The sequence below is a fragment of the Hirundo rustica genome, chromosome 3 (assembly GCF_015227805.2).
Source record: "Hirundo rustica isolate bHirRus1 chromosome 3, bHirRus1.pri.v3, whole genome shotgun sequence".
Classification (NCBI taxonomy): domain Eukaryota; kingdom Metazoa; phylum Chordata; class Aves; order Passeriformes; family Hirundinidae; genus Hirundo; species Hirundo rustica.
The window spans coordinates 46,567,279-46,590,642 of record NC_053452.1 but is presented as its reverse complement, the minus strand read 5'-3'; the positions used below and the strand labels follow the sequence as shown (position 1 = coordinate 46,590,642).

At 34.8% G+C, this 23,364-nt stretch overlaps 1 protein-coding gene across 4 annotated transcripts in view; it reads right to left on the bottom strand.

The window, feature by feature from the left end:
- RYR2 (ryanodine receptor 2) overlaps positions 1-23,364 on the bottom strand; it is a 384,235-nt gene that overhangs the window by 101,473 nt on the left and 259,398 nt on the right. For all 4 annotated transcript variants that reach the window (XM_058419591.1, XM_040059776.2, XM_058419590.1 and 1 more), the window contains 17 exons: positions 22,985-23,128; positions 21,393-21,666; positions 18,589-18,703; positions 17,866-17,998; positions 16,600-16,703; positions 15,084-15,219; positions 14,170-14,356; positions 13,637-13,742; positions 12,405-12,525; positions 10,967-11,136; positions 9,080-9,300; positions 7,632-7,722; positions 4,975-5,115; positions 4,109-4,272; positions 2,044-2,122; positions 1,309-1,398; positions 71-208 (listed from right to left, as the gene is read on the bottom strand). In XM_058419591.1, the coding sequence (XP_058275574.1) occupies positions 71-208; positions 1,309-1,398; positions 2,044-2,122; positions 4,109-4,272; positions 4,975-5,115; positions 7,632-7,722; positions 9,080-9,300; positions 10,967-11,136; positions 12,405-12,525; positions 13,637-13,742; positions 14,170-14,356; positions 15,084-15,219; positions 16,600-16,703; positions 17,866-17,998; positions 18,589-18,703; positions 21,393-21,666; positions 22,985-23,128 (2,414 nt within the window). The remainder of the gene's footprint in view (positions 1-70; positions 209-1,308; positions 1,399-2,043; positions 2,123-4,108; positions 4,273-4,974; positions 5,116-7,631; positions 7,723-9,079; positions 9,301-10,966; positions 11,137-12,404; positions 12,526-13,636; positions 13,743-14,169; positions 14,357-15,083; positions 15,220-16,599; positions 16,704-17,865; positions 17,999-18,588; positions 18,704-21,392; positions 21,667-22,984; positions 23,129-23,364) is intronic.

Genomic DNA, 23,364 nt, shown 5'->3' with positions numbered 1-23,364 from the left:
AAAGGTTTCCTTTCAAAAGGCAGCTATTATTAGTAGAGAATAACACAAAGCTTTTAGGAAAGTGGCTCACTTGACTTGTTTGAGATATGCGACGTGTCCGATTATACAGTGCCATTGAATCTCCCTCCCGTGTCCTTTCAATTCGCCATCCCCAGGCCAGCATGGTTTTTAGTGATTCTTTGATTGGCCATCGATAAATTTCTTTCTCCTAGAAGAATGCACATGCAGTAATTAGCTTGTTTATGATGTAGGTATACAGAGCAAACACTACTGGACATTTTCCTGGTTATACTGAAATGCAAAGAAATGTGCTTAATTCAACCATTACGGCTCAGGGTTATTAAAATTATGCAAATAAATTATATAGATATTAAAATATGTATTTATCATTTCAGAGGCAGGGAGAAGAATTCTGGCCCTGTAGGAAGCTGATGATCTCAGGGATAACTGTGTTAATAACATTCTCAGACATGAAATTAAGGGTAGAGCAGAAATTATCAGGAGTAACGCAGTGTTTTATCAGCTACATGAACCAAAAAAACATAACTGTAGAATCATAAACAAGTCTGTGTTGGAAGAGAACTCTGGACATCTTCTGCCTCTACCACCTGTTGAGGTCAGATAAGGCACCTAACTGGGCTATCAGGATTAGGTTATCTACATCTTGCTGTGTCATGCCTTTAATGTGCACGTGATTTCACCACCTCAAGTTATTCCAATGTTTAAGCTCTCAAGATAAGAAGGATTTTCAGAAAGTATTTCTGCTAAAGAAGCTTACACCCATTGCCTCTTGTCTCGTCACTGTGCAACCTTGTGAAGAGAATACATCCATCTTCTCTGTAACTAATGCTCAGGAATCAGGAAACCAAGACCACATCTCCAGCAACTTTCTCTTCCTTGAGCTGAACAAACCCAGTTCCTTCAGCACTGCTTCATTTACATCAAGTTCTCTAGGTGTCTAACCATCTTCCTGGTTTTCTGCTGGAGACCAGAGAAAGCCTAAACCTGAGTCTTCACTAAGCAAGGTGTTCCTCTAGGACCTTACTGCAAAAATAGAGTGGCAATATCACACTTCGGTTTCACCGTAAGTTACGCCATGTAGATTCAGCTATGTGAGAAAACGTTTGAGTGGTCTATTTATTATACAATAAAACCCTTCTATATCTCTTCAGAATTTTGAGAAAGGCAAGAACCACACATTAGTTGACACAGTGTAAATATTTCTTTTTCTTAAAATGATGAAAAGACAAGGCAGTATTTTCAGTAATATTTCAGCAACTCTGGATCAAGCACGAACAAATCCCTTACCTTTTCAGACAGTAACTTATATTGTTTCATTAATGGCTGTACTTTTGCAGATTCAGAAAATGTTTCACCATAGGTCCATCCACTGGCAAACTGAAAACAGCAATAAGAAGGATAAAATGGGGAAATGCAAAAAAATTATGAAGAATACTTCATATTGGTAGAAATTAACTGAAAAATGCTTTTGAAGAACTGTGCTCTTAAAGTTTCCTTTCTATTTTCTTAACATTTTCCCAACCAACATTCATATTATTTACAAATTAAGATATGAATCATGTAGCATGCCATCTTTTTGCAAAGTAACAATTACCAAAGCAACCATACCAATACACTTCTCTTTCAAAGACTTTTATAAAGCAGAATACTGTGCTACAGTTGAGGACCTATTTTTTAACACTGGATAAACAAAATGAACAAAGAAACAAAAATACTAAAAAGCTTATTTGGTTTAAAAAAAACCAAATAAATTCAGGCCCATAAAATTGTTAAATAATTAGCAAGTATATTTAAACGTCAGCAATAAAAATTATGAAATTATTAAACACTCTTTTGAAATACTCATATGCACTTAGAGAACTTTCCCCAAATATATTTCAAGGAAATAGTATGTCTATATCTTACCTACATAACAACTTGTAGCATTATGAAAAATAATAACATTCAGAATAAAATATTTTAAAGATGAAATTGATTCAAATAAAAAATATTATTTTGCTTTAAAAGGAATGCAGATTTTACCTTTTCCATTGACCATTTGTCATGAGCGTGTTCTGCATATTTGTTAATGAAATATTCTAGCTTTTCAGGGATCGTAATGCTGAAAGTGAAAAGAAAATAAGCAATATATCACACAGGCTAAAACTGAATGCTTTTGTCATAAAGAAAACTTCAAAATAAATAATAAAAACACACCCTTTCCTGTGCTCTTCTTCTGACATACAGTTTGCTCCAAGGCCCAATTAAATCAAGGAAGATATCTGAATTATTTCATGGGCACTGGATGACAACCACAGCTTTTGTGGGAATTTAACTTCTTTGAAAGGTGTGCAGGGAAAAAATCGATAATGAGATCAAGTACAAGTGCTTTTTTTCCCATATTTTCTTAGCATTAAAGCCATAACTACAACCCATAGTTTCAGAAACATGGTAGTAACTTATTGCACATGTCCATTATAATCTAAGTGTGTTAACAGCCCTTTTTGAAACATTATTTATTTTATATATTCAAAAAAATTTATCAAATATCAGTTGTTTGCTTCATCAGCATTGCAACAAATGAAAGGGAATAACTACTTTTGATCACTGATGAAATAGTAATATCTTCCCTCCTAACATAAAGGATTTCAGTACAAGTAGTGTTAGGGTGCCATCTACTGTGAAATAGAAGTCTGAATTTTCAGTCTTAAGAGTGGAAAAAGCAGAAATATAAAATCAAATTATGGCAGAGTAATTTGCAAGAGCCTGACGCACACACAAAAGTCAAAAACATTCATCCAGCACTATCATAGGGTGTTGCTATTGTTTGAAAGACTGTATTTTGAGGGGAACTCTATTAATACTATAATACTTCAAATAATTCCAGAAATGCAATAAAATTACAAGCACACTAACATCCTATTACCTGTACCTTCATACAAATAGGTCCTAGTAAGAAACACAAAGCAGGATTTGCATGTTAAAAGAATATAGGATAATTTGGAGGTTACAATGCTAGCAGCAGCTCTGTCATTGTCTTGAAACATCACAGAACCGTAGACTCCTATAGCAATGAAGGGACATATAATTTCAGTAATATTAAGTAACGTTTTCTGAGTTTTTCAAATCTATTCCAGCTGTCTACAATTTTTTTTTTTCTGAAATGACACCAGATAAACAGTCAAGTTAAATGATAATATAATATTCTTAAGAATTTTTCTTGAAGTTTCACATATTTTAATATATCTTAGAACAGACATCTTAGAAAAATGAATTTAAATGGCCACTGATATCCTTTCTATGCTCCAGATTGGATTATAACTTTTACTGCCCTATTTAGATGTGCATACATGTGCAAGCACGCTGCGGAAGGTGTCAATCTACTGACAGCATCCTGTGTGCTGAATGTTAATACAGGCAGGAAACTCACAAGGGGCAAGTGAAGCAAATGTTTTACCGCGGGAATCTTAGAAGATATAGTGCATAGCCACGCTTCTGTAAAACTATTCCAAACAAAGGGAAATGGCACACTTGCTGTAGTCAAAAATCAGGGCAGAAAATTTCCATTCAGATATATGCTTTGCCTCACTAACATACTTAAAAAAGCAGGGCCAAAGCCTGACTGCCTAGACATGAAGATTATTCTGCCCAACTGCCATTATTCATAGTAAAAAAGATTATATGAAGGCACAATCAAAGAATTTTCAGTAGGTACACTGTCATTCACAGAAATTGGAATTAGTGTTTTGTCATATGTTAATAATGACAGGAATGATGTAGACTTGTCTGCTTTTTCAGCCTCTAGGAGCATGCTGGTTTGTTTGCAGCCAACATGTCAAGACAATTGGATTGTTCTGTTTCCTGGGTAAAACTGCATTAAAAATATTCTAAGTTGAACAAAAAATTAATGATGTAACTTGCTAGTTATTGCTTTGCTTGATTTAAAATAAATACATAAATAAAAATATTAAGATCTCAATTTTACATATAAAGTAAGCGTTCAGAAGAGAAGCTTTAAGTTCACATCACATCAAACAACAGACACTCCCCCCCCTCTTTTACACATTCACATAAAAAAAAAACGAGATGCAACAAAGTAGTTCCTTACTTTGAGGTATCAACAGGTTGAGGATTAAAGTTCCCATCTGAATCCATTGAAGACTGTTTTTCCATCATATTGACATAATTTGATTCCATATAATCTGGAGGTAGGGCCCCTGCAACTGCACTCAGACAAGGCAAAGCCAGTTTGAACAGCTCTTGTTCATACTTCTGTGGGGCATACAGGGGACAGAAAGTGAGCAGTGAATGGGAACTTTTAACATCTCTGGTGAAACTGATGCAGCTATAGATGAAACCAAGTAGCCAGAACGGCTTTCTTACTCAGTGTGAAATGAAATTTTTGTTCTGAAAATAAAGAAAACTGGCTGTCCAAAGCAGAAAGCAAGTCTTAATCTTGCTCAAGTAAAAGGGTAAAGTGTTGACTTTACTGGTAGCAATGCTATACATTTTTCAGATGCCCGGAAGACAGCACAGCAGAGGAATACATACAGCATTCCTTAACAGTTAGATTTGAAATTAAGCTTTAAGCCAGTTTGTTAAAAGTAGTCACAGAATGAACAATAAATACATACCAAGACATACTATTAAACTTCTGTTGAACACAGAACTGATTCAAGGGTGCTGAAGGTACAACTACTAAACAGAAATGTACAGATCTCTACCAATGTATCTCAAGATTATTGCTTTAGTGTCATTTTTTTTTTTTTAATTAGGAGATAAAATGTTATATCTACATTAAATTAGAAGCTATAGGAGGAAGATTTAAATTTACTAAAGCCTGTATTTTTTTTTCCTTCAAAGTGGAAGGTGTCAATACCATGTTGGTATAAAATGGGTAAAAATTACAGATTAAAGAAAAAAGATTACATAATAAGGATTTTACAGTAATAGGTGGATACTAAAAGAACCTACCTTTTGAGATAAAGCATCAAAAATACCCCAGAACAACTTTCTGGATAAATGAAGTTCTTCTTCTGAGGCAGCACCAAAGTTACCCCATCCACTTGGCAAACAGTAATACTTCCAGCATCTTTCATAATGATTTGTCAGCAACTGAAACAGAACATATTTTGAAAGCAAACAGAAATATAACCACTGAAGTTCTTCCATTCTGGCACTCAAACATTACACAGAAGCAACCAGCAAAATGTCTATACTTTTATCAATAAGCCATGCTGTATATGAATTTTTTTAAATCACTGGTGCATATATACCCAGAATGAGCAGTTTTTTCATCTTTGTTTCAATACCATTTTGCAAAGCTCTACGGAAAATATTGCAAGTCACAGTCAGTAGAGAGCTGACACGATTTCCTTTTTTCCAGTCTGAACAAACTTCAAGATGGAAAAATACAGACATTTATAACACAAATGTGTGTATGTGCATAAATAAAGACAGGAACTTTAAAAAAAGCCAACCCATGTCTGATATGTAGAAGTGAGGATTTTGATAGCCAAAAATATAATCTTGATACTGCACTGTTCTTTTACACTTTCAACAGATCAGGAAAAAAAAATCACAAAACAATGCATGGAGTGTGTATATATACATATATATGTATTCATATTTAAATAATCTGTTAATATACATTTAATATTTGAATTGTTGGATGATTAAAGAAAAATGCAGAGAAGAACTTAGATGCATATAAGATGTAAAAGGACAGGAGTTTTATCATTTAGATAAAACCATGAGATTCTCAGAAATATGTACTCTAAGAGTCAAATATGTATTTGAAAATATTTTTAAAACTATATTCAATTATGTAATGGCCAGACAACTTTGCTTTTGGACTACACGTGGATAATAATATATACGATTATGTTTCTAAACCTAGTCAAGAGAGTAAAGGTAGGTTTAGTCTTAGAGAAATCCCTGATGAAGCACTGAGTATTATTTAAGAGGAAATAAAAACAAGGCAGTCCTATTCAAAAATGTCTGAACTATATGGAATACGGGAATAGAATCACAGATTTGAATTTTCATGCTGCTTAAAACCCGAGGCAATTTTTAACTGTAGAAACCAGCAAATGTATTCACAGTAGATAACACTGTATTCTGATTTGCCTTCATCATTTTCTCCTCTTTTCCCATTTAAAATTACATTTTCAGATGCCTGATTACTTACAGCTGCCACTTTACATTACTATAACTGGCTTGCCAGCGCAAGCCCATAAGGAATGTACACTACAATACTTTCAAATCAGAAACACATCAGTTATGGGTAGGAGTCCCTTGTTAAATCACTGGAAATCAGTTTGCTGTCAGTGAAACCTTTTAAAAGTTACAGGTCTGTCTCCAGATAAAGAGTTCAATTTCCTCAGAAGTTCCTATTAGTCTTTTAGGTGTCAGTGGACAAAATCCTTTGCTCATGCTATCACCATGGTTCTCTTCATATCTGTATTCTTGCAAAGCCTGACTAGCCAAAAGGATCCAATTATTATTTCCCTAATGTTAAGTTCAGCAACGAGGGCAGCTCACTGCAGCCATGACCTTTGGTATCATAAAATCTGTTCCTTTAGATGAATAGACGTCAAGGAGCTGGGTTTGTTTCTTCTCTACCCCCAAAAAAACAAACCCTGAAGCATTACAGCCATACAGGAAATGCCAAGTTACTATTTGGGTTTAGCAACACATAAAATGCCATAATGCATTAGAAGGGTCCCCTTCAGGGCAGTGTACTAAATTATCAAATGTTTTTCTCACACATGCAAGAATGGCTGCTCCAGAATCTTTCGTTTGATTGACGATTTCTGGCGGGGCATAACCAAATTATGAAGTCCTTGGCAGGACTTCAGCAGCAGGCCCTGGCTTTGAATTAACAATTTAAATTCCTCTTCTTACATCAGAGTTCTAGATGTGCTGGTGTGTCCTTAAAGCATAAATATATACCATATAAGAAAAGATTACGTATCTAATTCAAAGCTGTGGCAGAAAAACATTAAAAAGGACTGCTGGAAAACAGTAGGGAACATGTGGGACCAAATGTTTATTAAAACTGAAGATGATATCAGGAATCTTTACGGAATGTGTCAGCTCCAAAAGGAAAAAAACACCTAATTTTTCTTATGCATTAGGAATCAGAATAAAAAGATACAGCTAAATTTTTGGGAGCTGAAAGCAAAATGCAACATTACTACCACACATTATTACTAAGAGATTTCCAGGCACCAACAACAGCATAAGAGTCCTTTTTCCAAGAGCAAGGAAAACCCATACAGAGATGAAAAGTAAGGGTACATACAAACTGTAAATTGTTATATTTTGTGCACTGGATTCTGAGCCCTGCCCCCAAAGTTTTTTGTATTTCGTTTTCACATGGGCTGAAACAAACAGGAATAATTCAAGGAGAAGCCAACATTAGACACAGACTTCACAATTCCATAGGGATAGATGTAAATTAGAGTGAATTTCTCCCAGAGTAATAATTTATCTCTAAAAACTATGGTCTTAGATTACTGCAAAATAGAAATAACCTAAGAAAGATTACAGAGAATCTTCTCCATGCAACTATTTTCTGTCGCATTCTGTTATGAAGAATGCTGTTGAATACTAATATTTACTTTTACCTTGAGAGGCATCTTTGCATGTTCATTTAACAGAGGTACATCAAATACTAATCTCCTCAGCAAATGCTGCATCATGGAAGGCCGCAACTGCCTAAAAGCAGACAAACCATTTCAAAAGGGTGTACCAGCACTGTTTCATGTAAATAACTGATAAATACATTAAAGCAACATATCAGTTCTATGCTATTAAATGCATAAAAAATAAGATTTTACTTGTGGCACTTGGGCACTAGGGGTCTAGAAGAAAGCAAACAAGTGTATACCAAAGCAAATAGGTTGAACAAGCTGAATCAAATGCTTCAAAGAAGCCAAGAAAACATGTGATCTACAGACAGAGAAAACCAGGAAAAAAAATACTGAATTTTGATAATATGTATTAGGATCACCATGCCCATGAGAAAGGGATATAATGTTAATTTCTTGTAATATATCCCAATGACTCTAAAAATATCTTGGAAACTAATGAAGACGTAAGAGCACCATCCCTTTAGATATGCTAAACAAGACACAGCAGTGGGAACCAACTGGAAGGACAGAAGAAATTGTTATTAGTATGAATTTTAGAATGGCATGGGCATTAACGCTTTCCAGACAGATAGTAAAATATGGTCAATTTTATTGGTTCCTATAAAAAAAAATTTAAAAGTTTATATCAAATACTATTGAATGTGATATATTTTTACACATTTTTACAGTATTATAATATAAATGTCTGTCATTTCTGAGCACATTTCCACACTATGAAAAAAAAAAAAAAAAAAGAAAAAAAAAAAAAGAAAAAAAAAAAAAATTCATCGAAGTCATCATGACATAATAAAAAAACCCAAACCAAATCCTCTGGTGAACTGCAAGCCTAAATGTTAACTGTAATTAGAACTTGAATTCATATTTGCCTATTCAGCTTCTCATAACTGAGCCTGCAGATTAAAAATCAGATAATAACCAACTGGTTTTGACCCTGCAGATGCACAAACAAAATCTGTCCCAAAGCTGTTCAGTAAAGAGACATAACAATACTAACCATTGATTAGGATTTCAAATGAAACACACCATAAATAAATCTCTACATAGAATTAGATAAGTTACTGAATATCAACCACAAATCTGCACAGCTAAAATTATTTAAATGGCAATTCAGTGTATGTATGACTCCACAATTTCAGAGCTTTGTCTTTTTGCATCCTCTTAGTTAATCACCAAGGTTTTAATTTGAAAGATTTAGTGATGGCAGAATAACTGAGGACTGAATGAATGAGAACTGAGGAATGACTGGTGATTAATAAAGCTCCAAATTGAATACAGTATCTTAAAAACTATCACAGTCATCTGATTAGGGAAAAAAATCCTAATTATGTTACTGGTGGCATAGTTCTGCAACCCTGTATTATGAATATCACAGATTAATTTATCACTACTTTATCACTGTACAGCCAGGAGTATTTTCTTACCCGCAGATAGACAGCAAACACTCCTCAATAGCATCTCGCTGAGCTTTGGTAAGAGAGCATCCCTTTGAGAGTCTGTACACAGTGTGTAATAAGGAATCGATGAGGGAAGCATGGTGCTCTGTGCCAGCAAACAGAGGAGCACATCTGGTCAAGAGAGGCAAGACTGCTGTGCAAAGGTATCGATTCAGAGCCAAAGCCATATCTGTAGCACTTAAAGCAGCCTATAAATTAAATGGGAGAGAAATTAGACTTGTCTCACCAGTGTGGTTACAAATGAAAAGAAACCGTTAGCTTTGTTCTGCAGTTATAAAGGGAGAAATTTCCAAAACTCAGAAATGAGGATATGATACCTACTGGAGCTAGATGCCTACCTTCTTCTGCTGTTTTTAATGTCTCATAGATAGCTTTTGTTTTGTTTTTAATAAACAGAAACAAAAGCAGTAAATGTAGCCACTCAAAACCAAAATAATTTTCAAGGTTATATTGAAGAATGTCATAGCTGCTAAACAGAACCCTCCAAAAACAGATAATACAAGTCAGTATCTTTTTGTTATGAACAAGGCCAAATTCCATGTGAGTTAAAAAACGCAGTCTTAAATATCTGGCAGAAAAGGACCTGGGGGTATTGGTTGACCGGTGAACATGAACTTGTGCCAAGAAGATTGATGACATCCTGGTTTGTATCAGCAATAGTGTGACCAGCAGGACAGTGATCATCACCCCATACTCAGCACTGGTGAGGCTGCACCTCCCATCTCCAGTGTTGGGCCCCTCACTGCAAGAAAGACATTGAGGTGCTGGAGTGTGTCCAGAGAAGGGCAACAGAGCTGGTGAAGGATCTGGAGAATAAGCTGCTATGAGGAGCAGCTGAGGGAGCTCAAGATGTTTAGCCTGGAGAAAAGGAGGCTCAGAGGAGACCTTATCACTCTCTACAACTGCCTGAAAGGAGGCTGTAGTGATGTGTCAGTCTCTTCTCCCAACTAATGGGACAGAAAAGGAGGAAATGGCCGCAAGTTGCACAAGGGGAGCTTTAGATTAGATTAGATATCAGGAAAAAGTCTTCAGAAAGGGTTGTCAAGCATTGGAACAGGCTGCCCAGGTAAGTAGTGAAGTTATAATTTTGGAAGTGCTAAAAAAAAAAAATCTAAATAGTGGATATGGCACTTGAAGATATGGCGAACATGGTGGTGGTGCTAGGTTGACAGATAGACATCATAATCTTAGAGGTCTTTTCTGACCATAAGAATTGTATTATTCTATGATCCTAAATAACAACTTCATTACTTTCATAAAAAAAAAGTTGTCATAAAATGTCAAATAGGAAAAGCAAATTTAATGTGTTAGCCCTCACAATAGCTCTCTAAATCTAAGCTTTCTGGATCAAGAAAAAGAAATTAGATGGAAATAAGACTCAATTAAAAAAAAAAAAAAAAAAAAAAAAAAAAAAAAAAAAAAAAAAAAGACAGCAACATTGAGGAAGAACTAAAATAGAAATGTAGCCATTTTCTAAAGAACAGTGTAGGTATCCCTAACAAAAGCATAGAGATGAACGCTTTCTATCTTTGGAAAGAGGCTCCCAGTCACTTCTTCCCAGCTGTTTTATTGGCAGCTCATCTGATTTTGATTCCATAGCACGAGCTCAGAAAACCTCCTGGGGAAAGGCATTGCAACTTTTATAGATAAGAGTATCAGTGCAAGTTCTTAAAAAGTGAGCATTTCACAGGATGATGCATCTTCTTCAGAGCTCAGAAGCAACATGCAGTTCAGCCAGCATTTGAGAAAGGCAGGAGATGTGATTACATAAAAAATGCTTTTTCAAGGGATGAAAAATGCTGTACTGTTCAATAAGGTAAGATAACCAAAATAAAAACAGACTGAAGCCATTACCGTATCTAATGAGGCAGCAGCACGAAGGTCTGGCAGAAAGCCAACTTCAAGAAGATGTAGGAGAAAATCCTGGTCCTCAATTCCATAGACCCTGTCAAGGAACAAAACCATGGCTGCCTTGTGATCTGGGCAAAACCCCGCAGACATGTCAGGTTCCACCACAGTACCATCTAAAAGGAAGAAATAAGACTTCAATGACAAGGATCCTCCTTCATCAGCAGACTAGGCAGTTATGCTGCTACCTGTCAGAGCTTTTGAGTCTCTATTAACATCTAGGCACCTTCCCCACTTTCATTACACAAAAGAAGCATATTTGCAGTTAAGTTAAAAAGAATGCGTAAGACAAATTCTACCCAGACACCTCAAAGTCCCTGCATGCCTTTCTGCTCATGCTTTACATATTAAGGGATTCTTAACAGTTGATATTCTAAATGCTAAGTACCTAAAACATAATAATTAACCCACATAACTACCTAGTTCTCAGCAGAAGCAGATGGAAAGTAAAAATTTCAAGAATGCTACATCAGAAATACTGGAAATGCAGCATTGGTGAGCATGTCTTTAATGTATGACAAATAATTAAAAATGTGCTAACTAGTCCTATCTATCTCAAAACTTTAAAAATATCTGAAAGGAATTCATTGAAATATTTTAAAACTTTGGTGCTTTCATTTTGGAAAGTAAACAAGCACTTCTCTTTCTTTGAGCTGTAGCTTGTTACTGAGATCTCACCCATAAGTCTATCCCTATTTGGAACATAAATATGTAGTAGTAAAATAAACTGATTAATCTTTTTATCTCTTCTACTGTAACCTATTGGAAAATCTTGTGCTGTGAGTGTCTAAACAATCCAGGTTGCATTGATAATGTTTTCTCTCCAGACACACAAAACAGCATAAGTAATCCCTTTCCTTTTTATATAGGTGCTAACATGGCACCCACAATTGCAGTCAATTTCATACAGGCAGGAGAAACAAAGAAATGCATTTGCCTATGTATGTCACACCTAATCCTTCACCACAGTTACTGGAGAACAACTTTGGTGTCTTAGTAAGATCTGCTAGAAACAATTGATAGGGTTAGAACAGCAAGAGCTAAGGATTATGATACTCAGAAATGATACTGGAGTATTTTAAAATAGCTTTAAAACCAGAAAGCATGCATTTTAAAATTTCTTTTTAAAATTTTAATGGATTTTCATAATTCAACTTAACAGGTTTATGTCAGTGATTTAGGGGTACACAGAATTGTCAACTACAGCATGCAGAAAGTTATTGGAAACATCCATGAGATACACATGATCTGTCCTTTAATTTCCATAATAAATTGTTGAATTTCTATAGTATTTTTAAGCGCTAAAAAAATATAAGTGTCAATACGTTAATAAGTTACAAATCATAAGAATAGGATGAGAGAAAAAAATCTAGAAAAATCTTACCTTTTGCTATTGTTGGCATGTGGAAAGCAATACTGATTACTCCCACCAAATCTTCAAGTGGAATCAAAGACCGTAGAATTGATCTGATTCTAATGGCTTCCCCTTTACCAGCATGGATTAGCTAATAAAAAGACAAATAAAAATTTAGCAAGATCTTCTTTTTGTATTTTATACAAAAGAATAATTGCTTCCAAAATTGCATTATAATTAACAATGTAAATTTCATGCAATCTGCATCAAGTCACTGTAGTTTGGACACAAATGAACAAAGTCTAAAAGTCTACACGTTTGCTTATTAAATAAAATTAAGTTCATTATCAGAGCAGAAATTAGGTAAAGCTGGTGAACAAAGATTTAATATGTAGCAGCATATATGGTGGAAGGGGTGGGGAGGAAAATAAAAGCAGATTTTCAGATTGAAAATCAGAGTTTTTGTCCCAGTCAAATAAGACACAACTATCTCAACTGTTTGTTTTTGAAAAAAGAGAGCAAGACAGGGAGAAAACAAGACAATTTTTTTATTCAAACGAAACAGGTATTCATACACTGACCTCATGAACTACATATATCTCTCCTCTCTTAAGTTATCAATCCCTGAAAAAATCTGATACTGATCTATACTAATGTGTAATTATTAAGACACATTTCAGGGTGAAAAGAGAAACTGTGTATAACTAAATTTCTGTAGAATAATAATATATATTGAATCATAAACAACAAATATGTTCAAATAGTTTCAATCTCTTAGAAAATAAAAGGTAAAATTTCTACAGTGTTTCTAATTCTTTGTATCTAATGCCTGAAATAGTGACATCTTTCCTTTGAGAAGGTTTGTCGGTGTGAATAGATTTTGAGCTATTGATCTGTTTGTCCAAGTATAATGTTTATCTCTACATTTTATGGTCACGACAGATAGTCAACAACAACAACAACAAAAACAAAACCACAACCCCCCTCCCCAAAAAAACAAAACAAAACAAAAACCACCAAACACAAACAAAACAACCACACAAAAAGGCAAGGGAACAATTCCTCTAAAAAGAACGGCATCTGAGTATCTTTTTCCCCCTTGCCAATCCGTAGAACAAGACATTATATCCACTAGGGTACTATGTAGCCATACCACTGCTTTAATACCTGATAATGACATTGAGAAAAAAACGAATGGCAAACCTGTGATCAGTAAAACAACTATGCCTTTACCTTCCAGTGTACGAAGACATAAAACTTACATGCATTTCAGGGGCACAACGTCCTAAGAGATCAATCAAGGCAGCATAAAAGGTCATGATTGCATTTCCCATGTGAATTGTGTCATCTTCTTGTTCTTCTATTTCACTGTAATCAGATGTTACAACAAATAAAAGATTTTAAAAAGAAAAAAGTAATGTTTTTAACAACAGTAATAATGAAAGAAAATCTGCTTATAGGTGTAACAGCTTACAGAGAGTGGCTTCTGGTAACAAACGGACTTACAGCAGACAAAGACAGAATATATTTTGTCCTTAAAAGATTGTAGCAACATCTCCATTATAACTACTGGTACTATTTATCTGGCTCATTTTGCATCAATGGACTCTTAATGGAATGAAAATAGAGATGTCTTAATATTTAGAGAGAGTTACTTAAATTAATAGTGCAGAGGAAGCACTGTTCAGCAAAATGTAAATCTCTCTCCAACACGTTAAAACAATAAAAAGTAATTCTCCATCTAAGATTACAAAACAAATAAATATGTCAATGTAAGCAATTCTACTGCACCTACAGGGTTCTACTAGATCCATTACTTGGGGAAGGTCCATCTCTTGTTCGATCTTCTGATATTTGTATTGCCTCCTCCATGGCAGCAAGCAACCCATTGCCTCCTTCTCCTCTTAGAGCAGGACCAAAACATTCAGGTCGGCGAATAAGCAGTCTGACAACAACATTAGCATTCTCCTCCACACTCTCTCCTACCACACAGAACAAATATCAAGATACAAGATTATATCAAAGAGAGTTCTAAAATATAATCAGAAAAAGGTACACAAAAGAGCAGAATGCATAGATACTTTTTACTATACAAGAGTTTAAATATCACAACAGAGTTCCATAAACACATACTCCTGTTTTACTGCAATGAAATGGAAAAAAACCAAAACAAAACAACCCCCAAAATAAACAAACAAAAAATAGTAAAACAAACCCCAACCACACATTTTAATTCAAAATTAATTCCAGCCAAGGAATTAACTATGTAGTAAAAGATATTTAAAGCACCACTGAAACTACTGAATTTTATAAAGATTCAGTCAAGTGCAAGAGTTAATGAGGGGACCACTATAAATTGCTTGAACACTAAAACTGGACTATCAAAATCTTCATAAAAAGATAAGGGTTTGGCCCTGTATCTACTATGAATTTATGACAAAAAGACTTAGGACTCTCTGCTCTCTTTCCAGAGGAGTCATGGGCATTTCAAAAACCAAAGCTGGATCAAAAAAATGGGGCACAAGTTCACAGGACCCTAGATGTCCATTTCACAAGTCCTATAAGTTAATGTGTGTCTTGAATAATTCTACTCTCTGCAGGTTCTTTTAATTCACAGTCACTTACCAAGTTGGCTTGTATTACTATTTAAAATTACAAACTTATTTGGATATTGGAGGAAATTATAAAATGTTTAGGCTTCTACTCTACCATTGCAAAAAACAGCAAAACGAAGAAAATCCAAATATCGTTCTCCTTCAACTGGATTCCATCCGATGTCTGGGTAGCCTTTACAAATCAACAAAGGACAACTCTGCAACCCACACCCAGCCAAGTAGCGAACCACCTAAAAGCAAAATAAGATGAAAAAGATATTAACTGTGAAAAAGTAGTGCAGCTTCAAAGGGAAGCATCCTCAAACATTGTCAGGATACGGTATCCACAATCTCTTATCCCTGACAAAACTGTATCACGCTTTGAGCAAATCAGAATAGCACACTCTTTCTTAGTTCAATTTTCCAATCTTTTCCTTCTCCTGCCATGAATTTAAAGACCTAGTTATCTCCCTTCCATAATTTCTCTCTCTAGAATTATGCTTTCCTATCTGTTATTTCATTTCTCTTGCAACTCTGAGCATTACAAATTAGTTTTGCAATATTCCCCAACCACACACCATCCATAATCAAAAAAACATTTTTCCTTTTACAAAGAATAAAAGGACTACTCTTTTGTTTTGACTGTTCATTTTCACTTGCTTTTTCTCTTCCTTTCTTTTTTAAACACACAGCAGTAACACTCCCTGTAATTCAGGATTATGGCTCAGTACTAGTTTTCAGTTGGCCTTTTCCTTTCTGAACGGTAAGAATTGTAAGCATAGCCTTTAGCCAGTTTGGACAGCTGCTTCTTGCTGAGCACTTACAAAACTGTAAGACTGAAAAATAAACACACATGGTCCATCTTCCTATTCCAAGAAAGGAACATCTGCACTTTTATTACTCCTGACAGATGTCCTCCTATGATGATTATATGATCTCCAGAATCTGAGGTCTTTAAAAAGAAAATGGATGTTGCAATTCCTCTGTCTTTTCTAATGAAAGAGTTTTTAACATCTACCTTGAATCCGTCTTTCCATTACTTAACCTGCTTTTTTTATCCACTACTGACAGAGTAACTAACATTCTATTCCTCCCTGCAGCAGCAATTTACACAAACCACACAACTGTCACACGTTCTCTTGAGTGTTTTATTCCTTAGTGTAATTAATCCAAATTTCTTCAATTTTTCTGAAACAGGTTTAAATCTTAGGAGAAATATGACAGGTATAGAGGGATATCTCTATGAAAATTTGTCATATATTGTAACAAGTTGTCACAACACTCCTAGTAATCCCTATTGTCTTATGTCACCCACTGCATGTCATCACTCAAAAGAAAAACAGTGATCAGTAAGATTTTAGCAATGAAGTTTTGTGCGATATGGACTCCAATACCGCAAGATTAAGAGCTGCCCTTGAAGCAATTTCTTTTGGCTACAACTGCGTGTGTAATCACTGCAAACGCAGTTCATCTCTTCAGACCATGAGCAGAAAGAGCAACCAACCAGATTCACAGTCTTCCCCTGAAAAGTACCAGAAACTCCCATATAATCTTGGATTTTGCTTACTCCAAGAATCTCGCATTTTCTCCTCTACACAGGGGGAAAAAACATGCTTGAAGAAGCTACCAACCTTCTCCAGATCAGGCTCCCTTAAAGCCAGAGCAAGTTCATTGTTATCCATCACAGATGCTGCAGCAACATCTAAAGGAGTTGACCCTCGCATAGAAGGAGAGGCTGTTAAAATAACATTTAGTTATAACACCAATTTAATAAACCCCAACAAATTCATAGGAAATGCATTAATTTTTTTTTAGTAAGAGGCAACATTTTGTCATTAGTTAGCACACGATTATATATACATAATGTATATATCTCAGTTTATAATAAATCATCAGGAACTTGCATGAAATTTGAGACTGATATGAAATGAAAATACAATATGAATGGTCAAGCTAAGAACAGCTTGTCTTACACATTCTTCTTCTCATCATATACTGTTTTAAGATCTCATTCTCATTTTCCTAACTGACACAACTCTGTTTTGAGGAAAATGCAGTAATGATTTTAAGTCTAATACACGGACATGCCACCAAATCCACTGAAATAGAAAATATCTTTATGCTTTAAAATATAAGATTATCAGTTGTGTATTTCTCTTAAAAATGGCAGTAAATATAGCATTAGAAAAATCTACGGTTGACACGCTAAAGCCATTTGATTAGGGCTCTTCCTCTTCAAAAAGATTTTCAGTTTACACTTCTGTTCTATGTCTTTACATTAATACATTTGTGATCATTTAAAAAATTACCATGATGATTCCTAATAACATATTGTCAACTTCAAGTACTAAATTAAATAAGGATAAATGTATTTATGATTCCTAATAACATATTGTCAACTTCAAGTACTAAATTAAATAAGGATAAATGTATTTCCTCTAGAACACTTCAGGAGAGAAAAGGAAAGCAAACATGTTAAGAAAGTTTCAAGGTTCACTTCTGAGCATCTAATCAAGCAAATGAGTTCTGTGTTCCTCCCACTGCCATAGCTGTGTACACAGAAAAAAGTATAGGGATACTAGCTTGAGCAGTGAAAGGTGAGCCTTAATGAAATGTTGCCAAAAGTTAGCAATTATTCTCTTTGTAAAACAGGAATATATTCTGTTCTTCAAAATTATCAACTAACCACTAAGTCTCTCTGACTCAAGGCATCTACAACAGTGTACTAAATTAGCTCAACTTAATGCTGCCGTCAGGGAAGTTGTTTAGAGTTAGCAATACAGTTACTGAATAGGAGAAACTTCAATACATAGTGAGTAAACAGAGGGATGCAGAAAATTACAGGTGGTTTCATATATAAATCAGCAGGAAGTTTATAATTTTATTTTAATACCTACCAAGGCCAACACTGCTGTTTTCCAATAAATAGCTAAGATGATCAAACATAGCTTTTTGATTCTGCCTGCTGATGCGGCAAAAATAACATAGAAAACGACAGCAGTTTGCCACCATCTTTGGGAAAGTGATTTCCTAGGAAATAAATCGAAACAGACTTAAGTTTAAGCTCTAATACAGACATACAACATGCAAAGGATCATTTATTTAAAGCCTTTTAACATACTAATACATAGGTGTTGTACTCATCGACCCTCAGGGAAATTAACTGCTTAGGTTTCTCATTGGAAAAGTGAGAAACCTCAACAAGGCTTTCTCAGGTAATTATTAACACCTTAAGCTTCAAAGATCAAGGTATAAGCTTTAAAAACTAAAGCTGCAATCACCCACAGATTCTAGATTCAAATATGAAAGAAGGTGTTTCATAGAGTAATACTGAGTTGTTTTTTGATTAGTTAATAAAAAGATCTCCCCTTTAAAACATAATAAGCATACAAAGTGCTACAGTTTTTTCTTTAAAGCATCTGAAATTACAGTGCTAATAATACCTTCCTCTGGAATGGAAGGACAGATTCTTCTGAAAAAATTTAGTCAACTATTATGTAAATGGAAATAATTAGACATTATGATCCCAGTACCTCCAGTGACAGCTCAGCGCCTGATAGGAAAAAGCTTTGAACAGCTCTATCCTAAACTCGCCGCCTTCTAACAGTAAATTGCTTTACCTTGGATTCTCCTCCACCAAGCACATTCACCATCACTTCCATGACAGTTTCATGCATGCCTAAAGCTCTCATGAGATTTGGATGTTGGTAAAATACTTTATTATTCATGATGTCTCTACAGGAAAACAAAATAAAAAAAATGTTATGGACCAATAGTTCACCTATTATGTTATTTCAAAGCTGATTTACTGTGCAATTCCTCACCACCTCCTAAAGTAAAAAATTACCTCAGGGACTTTTCCCATTGAGTTTCAATCTCTCCTGTCTATTTTTCTATGCATATTGTGGAAGAATATGACCTTTGTTTTCCCATACTATAGTTAGTGCACTAATTGCCCCTTGATTACACTGGAGTGGAAGACTCTCTTATTTTCATTAGAAATTCCATTCAGATCTAAAACTATGTTCTGACAAGACCATCATCAAAACTGTTATATTATTTTAAATTTTAAATTCAATTATGCAATATTTTTTACAAAAAAGTCCTTTTTAGATTATCAAAATATTGAGACATTTACTATCTACCATCAAGAGAAATAAAAAATCCTAGGGGAAAGAGGATCCAGCTGTTTTCTAAGTGTCAAAACCAGAAGCTGCACAAATATTATTCATGAGTTACTGTTCAGCAGAACTCTTCCCTTCTACATATTTCATTAGAACAGATTTTCATATTTGAAATCAGACTTTAAGATTATAATGTCAATATTTTATTTGACATGGTATATCCAATAAAAGTGACTAATTTAAAGAGTAATTAAACTTCTAAAAATGATGATTAGTCTTGAAATCAAATACAACCCATAAATAACTGTGAAAGCAATTAGGTCATGGAAGAAAAGGATTAGCAGGTCACTAGAGAAAATACTGTTGGAAACTGTTCAAATTTCACTGTACACTTTAAACTTTTTTTTTGCCGGTTTTTTGTTTTGGTTTTTTTCCCCTCCTGGCCTAACCTCCTTCACTCAGGCAGGGAAAATTCAGCCTTTTAAAAGATGAGATGTTAAGAAGACTTTCTGACACTGAGTTTTTGACTCCCAGTAACTTTTTTCCCTGAAAGTTAGAGCTGAACTTTGTATCAGTGATGATGCTCCAAAAGCTGTCTCATCTCCCTTCTGCACTAATGTTTCAGGCCTGGAGAAAGACCTCAATGGTATCAATCTTCCAAGACATTCTAAACTCCTATTTATTTGCAGCAGCTTTTTTTTCTTTCCAGAAAGAAGTACAGAAAGTCAAAATGTCACTTCAAGGGCTGGCCAGAAACATTGCCCTACTTTGCAAATTACATCCACTTTCAGTGTGCTCTGTTTAACTGTGAACTGTATTATAAAATGTCACCTTAGGGAAAAAAACCTTAACAGCATTTCCGAGGAAACTGAATTTAAAAGCATCAGTAAGTACACTTCCATTTCTCAGCTGAAAGAAAGGCATACCACTCACAGCAAAAGAAAATGGCATTTCCGAATAGGTGCTGGAGTTCAGGTTAGCCTACAAAAGGAATCAATAGCAAAGCCGGGTAACTTACAAACTAAACAAGACTTTATTAGAGACTACCAAGAGAGGTGATAAGAAGAGGTAGTGAGAACTCTGGTTTAACTTACACCAGACTTTTACGTATCAGCAAAATCACTTAACATTAAATAAATTCAGAAAATCTTGGTTCTTAATGCACAGTAGAAAATGTTGAGGAAAAAAATGTTTAAGAACTAAACACAGAACATGACATGGAAATTAAATCTAGTAATCACTCATTCATTTTAGACTTCATAAACTGGAGTGAAATGAAACATTTTCAATTTGTACCAAAAGGTAGATTTAGAAATGCCAGTACTTTGTGTCTCTTGACAGATGCCAGACCCTGCCTTCTGCCAAAGCATTACCATGAGTACTCAAAGAATTCAACAATCATGAAACATTGAGGAGACCTGCTGGTAACCTAAGAAGTACGCATTGTTTATAATGACAATACAAAATTTTGTATAGACATTATTTGGATATTTGAGGTATTCAGTAAACTAAATGAAAAAAAAAAAAAAAAGTATTCTGCATAGCAAAAGTTTTGCTTCTGCTTGCATTCCTGGTATTCTTTATACAAGGCTATCTTTGGTTCTCATTGCTCTTGCTGACTGGAGATTTTCAACAGATCACAGCTGATGCTTACTATCAAAAGACATGAGAGAAAGAAACCAACCAATCTCTTTCCTGCTAGAGACTATAGAGACTATCATGTTTGCTTTACTGTTTCATCCAACTACTTCACCATTATGAATCATATAATTAGGAAGAATAGCAGTGTGTGAACTACTTCCTAGCTCAAACATATTATCTACATTTAGTGAAATGAAAGGATGGCTTATGTATAGACATGGGTAGGCACAACTCCTTTGGCTGACTGTTGCAGGATATTCTATGTGTCAAGAGCCAGTAGTCAGTGCATCCATGAAAAATGGATAGTATTCTTGACAGGATTATTCACAGCCATGCTATTTAAAATGTAGTAATAAGATAGGTTCTGATAGCATAAAATATAACATACATATTTTCAACTTTTTTCAGAAGTCTTACAGATGTTAACTGCTTCTCCCCCCATATGATAACTATAATGCTGCAAAGGCTTTATCTTACTGCTGAGGATACTATATAACCAAGAGTGGTGTCTGCATTTACACCCATATTCAGATTCAAACTTCATGTACAACCTTGGACACAATGATATAGCAAATAACAAATAAAAAAAAATAAATAAATAAATAATTTTTTTAAAAAAAAATCTGTAAATAAAGAGAAGTTACAGTCCAGTTATTTACCCTAATCCACGAATCATAAGCTTCTCCTCTTCCTTCCCCATTCTGACACTAAGTAAGGAACGGATTTGGCCAAGGGACGCCAGAAGATTGATGGTGTCTTCCACAGACACGCTGTTTATGGTGTAGGTCTTTGGTAGGGCTCGAACCAGGCCACCAATACCATCATACTGGCGATGCAGTAACACAAACATAGCCCTCACTAACTCTGGGTCTTCTATCACTGACTCCTGGGCCCAACGCACCATTGTGTCCGAAATCAACTGCTGCAGAGTAGCTGTGAAGAAAATAAATAAATCACAGAATTACCATCAATTGCTCATCTCTCTACTGGCTAGTCCCTCAGAACCCACTAGGCAACAGGAAGTGGAATGAATTCAGTTCCTAAGAAGCATCTTTTTCTTAGTATTTCTTTAGCAGTCTATCAAAGAAAAATCAAACCAGAAGCAGAAATATCTCAAAAACAAAAGCCAATACTAAAAATTAAAAACAAAAAAATTATGAAGACATACAGGATGCTCACAAAGTCATCAGATTTATTTCTGTATATTGCTTTTTCTGTGAATATAGACCTGAGAGCTCTTTTAGCCTATTATGAAGTAAGGCTGAAAAATTATACTGGTAGCATATGTAAATGATATATTCTTTATTTACTTGCCTAAGTTCTGTATCTACTCAAAGTTTTATAACATACACAAAGAAATAATTTAACTTATTGTTTTGCCAAAGACAAAGGCCCTTCAAAAGAAATAAAGACACTAATATTAAACAAATAGCAAATCATCATTTGAATATTCCCAGTTCAGTCTCCAATGAAGCAAGACTACATCTGGTAGTGTCACTGATGATCTTTATCAGTTGTGATATATGTATGCTTGGGAAAGATATGTTGATATAGACAAGCAGTGTAATTGCATCTAAGGTAAACCTAGGTTAACTCAAACTAACAAAAAGAAAAATACTTAGAGAAAGATACTGAAGAAATAGGAGTTTACAGAAAATAAAATGTTTAACAAAGAAGAGAATTTGTGCTAATACAGGGAAAAGGTAAAAAATAGTAGTAGTAATGTATTTCATTGTTACTGTCCAGGCACTGTACTATAGGTGTTTCAACTGATACAGAGTATTTCATCTTTTAAGAATAAAAACACTTTTAAAATAAGAAAAAATGAAATTAAATGAGATGAAATTACAGTCTAATTTCATTAGACTGTAATTTCATATGGTAATCATGCAAACACTGATTTGAAGCTGCTGCAGCTGAAGAAGTTCTCATAAAGCAGGACCTTGCTACAATCATTAAGCCCGCATTACTTCTATTAAAAGAAAGATCAGTTCTGAAAAATTTATGAACCAACAAAGGATATGGGGCAAAAGCGCCACTAAAAGAAATTTTCCTCTATATCCCACTGGGAGACAAATCTGCCTAATAAATCCGTCTGTGCTTGCTTTGAGTTAAGCTACAAACATTAGGGTGTACAGATATCTCGCTTAAAATACACCTTGTTTTGGCTGAAAATGTGTGAAGAATTTCCTGGTCTGCTTCTTTCCCCTTTTGTAATTAGGTTGCAATAAAATGATTTAATTTTGCTTACAGGATGTCTTATCATCCTCATCAACTGCCTTCTCAGCTTGTTTCTTCTTCAGATATGTAACTTTTTCCATAAGATACAGGAGGCGACCCCTAATGGTTGAATCACTGTTGCCATCCAAGGTTCCATCTTCATCTAGTTCAATTCCTGAAATTAAAAAAAAAAAAAATGCACAAAGTAGTGAAAATATAAAATTAAGCAACCTACAGACATCTTGTGTGTACAAACATAATTAAACTGAAGTGTTCTGCTCTGAGAGTTTTACATGGGGCATGCTTAACCAGCATTTGGAACAAGTATAGAACAGGCATATGTGCCAAGCAGGAAAGTGCAGATAAAGACCAGGTAACCTCAGCAATTTAGCATACAAATTGTGTGATGTT